Raw genomic sequence first — 9,583 nt, 5'->3', positions numbered from 1 at the left:
CCTCATAATAAAATCATTGTGAGAATGTGTAAAAATCTCCTCTGGCATTCAAGACATTGTTCTATTAAGTTATTATATTGTTGTTGTTTTTTTATAAGTTTCAGAAAAGACCTCTCAAGAACAAAACGGAAATTTATAGACCAGTCGTTTCACAAACCTCTGCCGTATTCAAAACAAAATGGCGACAGAACATGACCGCTTACAAAAGCTACACGAAAAGCTTTCTGAAATCGCTGCGTCAGACATTTCCTACCATGAGTCACAGAGGCATTACAAGGAATGGGCCACTCAAGAAGAAAGCTATGACAAAGTAAGTAAAAATCTACTCTCTTGTAACTAGGTAGTTAATCTGGGGAAAAATGAATCAGGCATATATCTGAATGGCACAGTACCAGACAAAACAGAAAGAATAATAATATATAAAAGAAAAATATTATCCTCATAATCAACATTCTTTGACAGTGGATCGAACCGACATAACAGAAAGAACAATATATAAGAAAATAATCCTAAAAATCAATACTCCTTGGCAGTAGATCGAACCGACAAAACATAAAGAACAATATATAAGAAAAATAATCCTAAAAATCAACATTCCTTGGCAGTGGATCGAACCGACAAAACAGAAAGAACAATATTTAAGAAAAATAATCCTAAAACTCAACATTCCTTGGCAGTGGATCGAACCGACAAAACAGAAAGAACAATATTTAAGAAAAATAATAATAAAAATCAACATTCCTTGGCAGCGGATCGAACCGACAAAACAGAAAGAACAATATTTAAGAAAAATAATCCTAAAACTCAACATTCCTTGGCAGTGGATCGAACCGACAAAACAGACAGAACAATATTTAAGAAAAATAATCCTAAAAATCAACATTCCTTGGCAGTGGATCGAACCGACAAAACAGAAAGAACAATATTTAAGAAAAATAATCCTAAAAATCAACATTCCTTGGCAGCGGATCGAACCGACAAAACAGAAAGAACAATATTTAAGAAAAATAATCCTAAAAATCAACATTCCTTGGCAGTGGACTGAAACACGATCAAAGTGTCCAAATAAAACCATACTCCTCGAATCCATCTTTCAAAGGATTTGTGAGAACCGACGTGCACATATTTGCAGGTCTGATAACCCAATTCATTATAGGCTCATTGTTGTAATGGGAATCTCAAAAAATGACGCAAAATATTGTTCATTACAACTATGTTAAACTAGGCCCACATTTGCGTTCGGATGTCAGACCTGCAAATATGTATACACATCGGTAGGAGCTGATAAAATATTTTGATAGTCATGTAAATAGAGATAGAACGAAGATGACGTCACTCGGGTCGTTGTTATTGTGGTTTTTTTTTTTGCCACCCGCGTTTATGAGTAATTCTCACAAAACTGTATTAATCAGACTATAAAAGTTCATAGTTACAGATAGATTTGTGTGTTGGTCCGTTATACTTCCCGATGTCAATGTTGTGAGCTTCTTAGCCAAGCGCATACTATCTATAGATTTAAGAAAAAGAAAGCCATATTATGTATGGTTTATTTATTTTTGTTTATTTATTTATATGTAGGCAGTTTAGCGAGAGCGCGAGCCGCTGGCTGAATCGGCGATCAGCCACCCATTGAGTTTTTGTGACCGGCCGTGGAAGCGACCTGCGGGAGTGGTCGGAAACAAATGCAATTTTTGTTTCGTTTTTCGGATCGTACTACCACTTCAGATACATCTTTTTGAAGAGGAGAAGCTAAACTACGAAACAGTCTTTTTCTGAAGTCGATCGGATCACTATAACTCGAGTTATTTTCTTTTGAAATCAATGCAATTTTTAAAGCTTAAGAACATAAAAACCCGTTGGGCGACATTATTTAAACTTCGGAGACATAAAATTCAATTATTAAATGTTTGAATGACACAAGATATGTAAGAATTAAACTTGACGCACGACTTGTTTAACTCTCCGCAAAAAAACACGATTTTAGACTTGCCGCTCAACTGAGCCGGCATTCAGTGGCTGTGACGTCACGCTTTAGGGCGGTCATGTTGTATGAGTATGATGACCGTCCTTTTCTCGGTAAATTTTAACTTTCAACAGCCACTTTTGGTCCACCAGTCAGTCATTTAAAACGTTTTAACGTTCGGTTTGTTTACAGTTCTTTGAGAGTCCCATTTATTTTATTTTTTTAAAAAAATAAATAATTAAAACGGATTTATCTACAGTTTGTTTAATTATAGTGTGTTGACTTCCTTCAAGCCCTCACTTTTCATACTTAGGCAACAAGGAATTGTTCCAATATATATCTTTTTCACTCCAAAATATTATTCCTTTTCATATTTTGCTTCATTTAACTTTGTTTTGATTCAGATGAATACTTTCAAATGTTTAACGGATGTCAAGGAGAAGATTGCTGATATTGCTGAGTCTCAAGGTCAAACTCTCACGTACTCAGTAGTAGTTCATAAGTTATGCCTATTCATGACCACCAAAGGAAGAAAGAAGACAATAAAAGCAAATTCCAGTTTATAATGAAAGAATAGAATTCTACCTATATTTTGATTTATAATTCATCAAAATCCGTCCATTTTTGACGAAGTTACGTTTTCATAGGCAGTTGTTATTACTTGTGTTGTCATGAACTCGTCATAACTTTGCAATGGTAAAATTGGCCGTTTTGAACCCCGAAAAATATTCATTTAAAAATTCATAACTCTTGAACCAATTGAGATATCTCAAAAGTTTAAGTTTAAAAAGCATTGGAATAAGCACAGCAAGCTGCATCTGTTAATACCAATTTAAAGAAGTTCTTTATAATTTGAAATTTTCACTAAACTGCCTATTATATGTCAATTTGTTTTAGCTCCATGACCACACTACGTACTCATCTCCTTGGCGAATGGCTCGGGAAGCGGCCAAGCTGTTCCTGAGGCCGGAGTTGAAACTTGTGTTGGATTTGGGTGCTGGAACCGGTATGAGCGGAGAGACGGTATGTATGGTGGTGTTGTACTGGGGAAGGATGAGGTTATGATGATGGCAGGGGTGGATCTCAGCGCTGGGAATGTTAATTAAGTAGAGGGATGGGAGATGAGATCCTCGAATATTGTTCTTTTTGTTTGGACTAACCACTGGCTCTCAAAGGCACATATTCTTTATGGTTTACTGCTTTATAGATTTAAAAAATATATTGAGCTTTTATATAGCGCAATATCCACTAAACGTGTTCAAAGCGCTTTACAGGGGGTCCCTGACCAAGAGCAACAAGTAACATGTAGAACGAAACATGACGCCTGTTAGGCGATATTACATGGGTTTTTTTCCTCAACAGAGACAACGCTGTTATCGGCCAGGTACTCATTTTACACCTGAGTACGGTGAAAGAACGTGAATGAAGAGCCTTTTCCAAGGACTCAACTATGCGCCGAGCGAGGCACGAACCCAGGACCTTCCGATCGGAAAGCGAGTGTCATACCACTAGATCACATAGCCGCACATGAAATGAAGACAAAAAGGTGCTCTTGGTGATGTGTTAAAAACTGACGATGCTGATGACGACGACAACGATGATGGTGATGATGATGATGATGATGATGATGTTCATCGATCGATCGATTGATTAAAATGGTCCAAAACTTGTCCAGAATTAGTCATTTACGTCCTCTGGTCAAAATTTTCAATCTACGGCGTGTCGTCAGTGTATGGTAGAAGTAACATTTCAATTTCCGCTCACAGCTTAAGAAAAGCGGATTCAAGAAAATCCACGCACTGGAGCCTTGCACGGAGTTTGTACCTAACATGGAATCAAAACGAGTCTACGAGAAAATTCTCAACGAGCGAATAGGAGGAGGGTCTATTGTGAGCGCGCCTGATCGTAAGTAATTTAACAATGATATGTCCATGTGCACGTGTGTGTGTGTGTGTGTGTGTGTGTGTGTGTGTGTGTGTATACATTGTAGAGAAAGGAATAACGTTTATTTCAGGAAACAAGTAAGTGACCCATCACCTCAAAACGGTATTATGTCAGGATGGCTTTGATGCTCATTTATGAATTGAATTAATGGACTAAAATTATTTAAAAAAAAATTAAAACAAATAAATTTAAATGACACTTTGGTTAAGCTTATAAGCTTTGTTGAGGAAAATAGATAAAGAGTTTTTTTAATTTAATGTCAAAAACTTAAATCTTGCATTTCTTGTCAATAATAGCATCATCAACATCACTTTTTCCTATCTTGTTCACACCGACATGATACCGTTATGAGATGATTGGCCACAATCTAGATGCGCATAGTAACAGGTCTGATAACCGAACAACGCAACTAAGGGCTTGATTTAACATTGTTTTATGGACAATATTAATATATTAATATTATATTAATATATTAATAATAATAATAATATAATAATAATAAATATAATAATTAATAATAATAATAATAATAATAATAATAATAATAATAATAATAATAATAATAAATAATAATAATAATAATAATAATAATAATAATACTGATATGTTGATGATGTTGATGATGATGGTGATCATAATAATATTAATGATGATGATGATGGAGGTAATGATGATGATGATGATGATATTAATAATGATAATAATAATAATAATAATAATAATAATAATAATAATAATAATAATAATAATAATAATAATAACAATCGGAAAAAGTGAAACGGGAATTATCTATGGAAAAACCAAAATCTTAAAATTAAGTTCCTTTTCCATCTATAATTTCAAACGATTAATTCTTAGGATCCTATGACGTCATCGTGGCATCTGGTTCGTTCGGACCTGGGTGTATAACTTGCGATGCCCTATACGAAGTTGTTCGTCTTCTCAAGCCTGGTAAGTGTTGAGTTGAAGGATTAAAGTGAATATGTACTGCTAAGCTACTAGAAGCCGTGGACAGAAAAATAAGTATTGGATAAACATGAATACACAACTCCAAATCAGAACAGAATACTTAACATTAACTTAATATTCGAAATCATAACACTTCTTCACTCACTCACTCTCACTCAATCCTCCCCGGGCTTTCTGGCACTTGAGGCGATGCAAGGGATCTCCATCTGGACCTGTCAGCAGCTATTTTTGGGATCAACAAATAAGACGACAGTACTTCACGTAAAATCCAGAGATGGGAGAAAAGGTATCTGCACATCCAGTCACAATAAATAATGGCGCGTCGTCTTAGAAACATTGGCAAATTATGAAAGTTGATCGACATTGATTCTACAAATAATTTAGAAAGTTCACTTGTGATGAGCCGAGTTGATCATTATGCATTTAGCCCCCCCCACCCCCCCCCCAATGTGCAAAACAGAAAAGTGAGTGGAGCAGGTACTTTTGTTGATAACAATAACATACTCAACGTCTCAATCGTTTCTATGTTACATATTTGTGTGGAGAATATTGGCTATTAAGCTTAAATGCTGGCCAACTAACTTTGTGGCGTTTGTGTGTGTTGAACCCGTGACCTCAAGAAGTCGGAGAGAGCGGCTCAAGATAAGAAATAGGTTTGAAACCGCTTTTTTATTTTTGGAGTGGTGGATAGCTTATACGGTAGAGTCACGCTCTCCTCGGCCACGCGGAGTTGTACCAGTAAGGTCGCGGGTTCGAGCCCCCATTGCCGGCGCGAAATTTTTATTCTCTATTGTCCTATGGCACTTTCCTTCTCACTTCACTTATTGTTATTATCAAGGTGCAAAACTAAAATGCACAAAGTTTAAAATAGGTCTACAAGATAAGAGACCCTTTCTAAGCCTACAGACACACCAGGCCAATCCTTGGGTCTCTCCATTGGCTTCCTCTTGAAGAGAGTTGAGTTCAAAATTGTCACAATGGTGTTCAGTCTATCTCTCTGGGCTTCTTGAATTGTATACATATGCGAGACCATTCCGATCCCAATATGAACGACTGATTAATGATCCCATATGTTAACTATCTCTAGCTAAAAAAAACAACAAAATTCCTGTCGGGCCTCAAAAGCAGGAAACAAATTAATTAGATAAAGAAATCAAAGACTTCCCGAGTTAAGTATGTAATTTTAGGTAACTTTTGAAAACATCTCTGTTCAGAAATCTTTTGAGTAGCAATAGTATTATAATTTGCGATTTGTGTTACCTACATTGTCTTGTGTGTATAGTGTCTTAGAGAAATTTGAGCATTCTGCTGGCACGGTAGTTTTTTGCATCGCTTGCGGCCGCAAAAAATCGCAAAATATCACTGATTTGCATTGCGGTGGCAAAATCTGCAATTTTTTGGTGCAATTTTTTGATATTTTGCAAAGAAAAATAAAAACAATAATAATTTTAAAAAGACCAAAAAAAAAAAAAAATAAAAAAAAGACGAATCTTTTTTTCTTTTAAATTGATAGCTCGTGCTGAACGTAAAAGATAATTACTCAAGAGGATCTATACGTAGATTGTTTCTTTTTTTACCATTCCATTTTCTTCCTTTTTACTGGCGCTGCTATGACCTTAAATTTGTTGCAAGCGCCGTGAAATCTTTAAAAACAAACAAATACCTTTTACTGTCATGTGCTAATCATGTGTGTTTAGGAAAATTAATAGCAAATTTTGCTGTTTTTAACTTGCAAAATTTTGATTTTTTTTCTTCAAAAAACCGCCATGTCAGATTCTGTGCACTATACAAATTATTACATTACATCTACCAACCCGGACATGGTACTGTTTTCATACGATTAACCACAAGTAATTATTAATTAATCCATTCACTCTAACTAGGCGTGCTGATAATGATAAGTACGTTCTAACTCCATTCTATACTATTTCCACAGGTGGCTATTTCGTCAACTCGATGCGTAAAGAATTCATGTGGACAGTCCCCGAATATAAAGATAGGCTGAAACCTTTGCTACAATTACTGACGCGAGAGGGGAGATGGAGGGAGGTGAAGTGGGAGACCTATCCAGGACATTTCTTCGAGAAAGACGGGGTCATGATGATTTTTCAACGTATTTGATTTAATTCATTTAAAAAACTGAAGAAAAAAAAAAGATTGAGCGACATTTTGCATGATATTGTAACTTCACACATACACACACACACACAAAAAGATCGGGACAATTTGTTCAACAAAGTAGACCCCTACAGTCCTCTGTGTTAAGTTAAAAATCACAATTCGACATCTAATTCCTCCCTTCTCTCTCTCTCTGCCGCTTCGTGAATTTTCACCTGCTAGATGTTATCCAGTACTGACAACGAAAGACATTAATCAATAAGGAAGCACATTTTTTCATATTCATATTTTTGTTTGATTCTTGCCATCAAAACTTAAAACAATATTGTTTAAAAAAAAAAAAGCAAGATAAAAAAAAAAAACCAAAAAAAAAAACAAACCAGCAAGTCTGATCATTAACTACAGTAGTCGCTGGATTCTAGCTCGCCTTCGATAGAAACCAAAAAAGCGTGCTAGAATCCGGGCGTGCCAAAATCTTATGCTCATGGGCAGTAATTACTTATTATATAGATAAAATTGTCATCCAGCTCCAGGGTGTCGTCGTATTGCAGAGCGTGCTAGAATTCAGATGCGACACTCTAATTGGTCGCTAACATTTACTGATTGGTGAACGAGCCAGTATTGTTATTGGTTGTCTTGATTTCTGATAGGCAAGAAAGTCTTTTAGTTGGATGCCTACATTTTATGTTATATAAAGCGCCGCAGAGCACGATTAACGTGGATGTGTAGGCGCTATATAAATTCATATCTATTATGATTAAAATAACATTTTCAAATGTTTTAAGTTGATATATTGCTATATATGCTGGATCTAGTAAATCGTATGTAGTTGTTATTTTCGATATTCCATTACTTATACATACAGGGGAAAAAACGTGACTTTGACAGAACGTGGTTTTGAGCGGAATGGAATTATAAGTGGTTTTCATTGTAAAACATTTATGACCTCCATCAATGGGACGTCAAAAGACAGCACTCCTTGATTACGTGGTAGCTTTACCCTTTACTTGAATAAAATATTAAAAAGCTATCACGAACCTTGACTACTTTTGTATTTCATGGTTTACTTTTACGGTACTTGCAACAATTTAGGTTATATCAGCGATAGTAGAAATGAACAAAATGAGAGTAATAAAAAAGGGTAAAGTAAGACATAAGGAACTGGTCCACATGTTTACAAAATATATTCAAAGCAAAAATGATAACAGTACATAACAGATGATTTAAAAGGGAAAAATTGTTTTTAATAAATTTTTAAGGGTTTTACGACGCTAGCAACACATTAAGGTCATATCAGCGCCAGGAAAAAGAACGAAAATGGGATTGGGATAGTAAAAAGTTCAAGAATTACAATTAAAGCATCCAAGAAAAGATCAAACTAAGGGGAATTTGTTCAAATAGGAAACAGATGTAGATTCCGAGAGCACACCATCAGTGTACCTAGTTTGAGATCACCTAAATGTCTCATCCAGACACAAGCACAGGTCTCCACCAAGGGGAATACACTCAAATGTTTACAAATCACATATAAATAGTAAATAAAACATAATACAATGCATAACAGAGAGATGATTTACAAGAAAAAAAATATCATCTCCCAAAACTCTATACATTTGACTGTTTCCCTCCCAGCCAGGGCCTGGACAAAACCAAGTGATCTCATTCCAAGGCAGAGACAGAAAGCATGTTGGAAAATAACTAAATGGGTGTAGAAGACACAATATCTCCCTGCCTACTGCAGATGCAGGACATGCCCATACTTATTCGTGGAAAATTCCATCAAATTCCCGGATAAAGTGTGGTACATCCGACACTCATTCACCTGCACGGATCGTAACCTAATTTACGCTATAATCTGCAAACGTTGCCACAAGACATACGTGGGAAAACTGGCAAGAGACTAAGCGACAGGTTTGGACAACATCTGCGGTCTATTGAAAACGACGAGGACAAACCTGTCGCTCACCACTTCAATGGGTCCAGTCATCGAGGATTGCACGACATCCAAGTTTGCCGTCCTTCCGTTCTGTCACACCACTAAACAACATAGAAAATATAGGGAAGCAGAACTGATACTAAAACTGAACACCCTTTCACCTCACGGCATGAACTCGAGACTGGACCTAATTTTAATATACTACCTTTGTCTCTTGCCCCCCCCCCCCTCCCCTCCCCTCCACCATCCACCGTCATTTCCTTTTATTATATATCAGTATCATTACAACTTTGACTACAACAACTACTACTACTGCTGCTACTACTTATAATAATAATAATAATAATAATAATAATAATAATAATAATGAAAGTACTTACTGTTCCTTCTGCTACTGCCACTAATGATTATACTTATACCGGCATCCCTTAATTATTATTATTATTTTTTATATTTTTTGTATTTATTTTCAATTCCATTATATTTATTTTCCAACAATAGTCTACACGTTTTTATATTTCACTTTCTAAACTGCATTACACAGTTCCTCCCCGCCTCCCCTCTTTTCACTTAATTAAATGCACACTTTTAATTTTAAGAAATATCTAGTATTCTATTTTAATTCGTGCTTCCTTACAAAGGAGCATAATATT

At 35.7% G+C, this 9,583-nt stretch overlaps 1 protein-coding gene across 2 annotated transcripts in view; it reads left to right on the top strand.

Moving 5' to 3' along the window:
- LOC144970710 (uncharacterized) overlaps window positions 1-7,356 on the top strand; it is an 8,467-nt gene extending 1,111 nt beyond the window's left edge. The window contains exons 1-5 of one of the 2 annotated variants that reach the window (XM_078910628.1): window positions 1-310; window positions 2,861-2,986; window positions 3,730-3,868; window positions 4,766-4,858; window positions 6,813-7,356. The exon at window positions 1-310 is cut by the window's left edge and continues 1,111 nt beyond it. In XM_078910628.1, coding sequence (XP_078766754.1) covers window positions 179-310; window positions 2,861-2,986; window positions 3,730-3,868; window positions 4,766-4,858; window positions 6,813-6,997 — 675 coding nt within the window. In that variant the 5' untranslated portion in view covers window positions 1-178 and the 3' untranslated portion in view covers window positions 6,998-7,356. Of the gene's footprint in view, window positions 311-2,026; window positions 2,077-2,860; window positions 2,987-3,729; window positions 3,869-4,765; window positions 4,859-6,812 lie in introns of those variants that run through there. The other variant, XM_078910629.1, reaches the window with a different exon arrangement.
- Window positions 7,357-9,583: the final 2,227 nt, after the last annotated feature.

This window comes from Berghia stephanieae, chromosome 4 (genome assembly GCF_034508935.2).
Source record: "Berghia stephanieae isolate SIO BIC M18660-M18661 chromosome 4, UCSD_Bste_1.3, whole genome shotgun sequence".
Classification (NCBI taxonomy): domain Eukaryota; kingdom Metazoa; phylum Mollusca; class Gastropoda; order Nudibranchia; family Aeolidiidae; genus Berghia; species Berghia stephanieae.
This window is presented reverse-complemented; position numbering and strand designations above follow the sequence as displayed.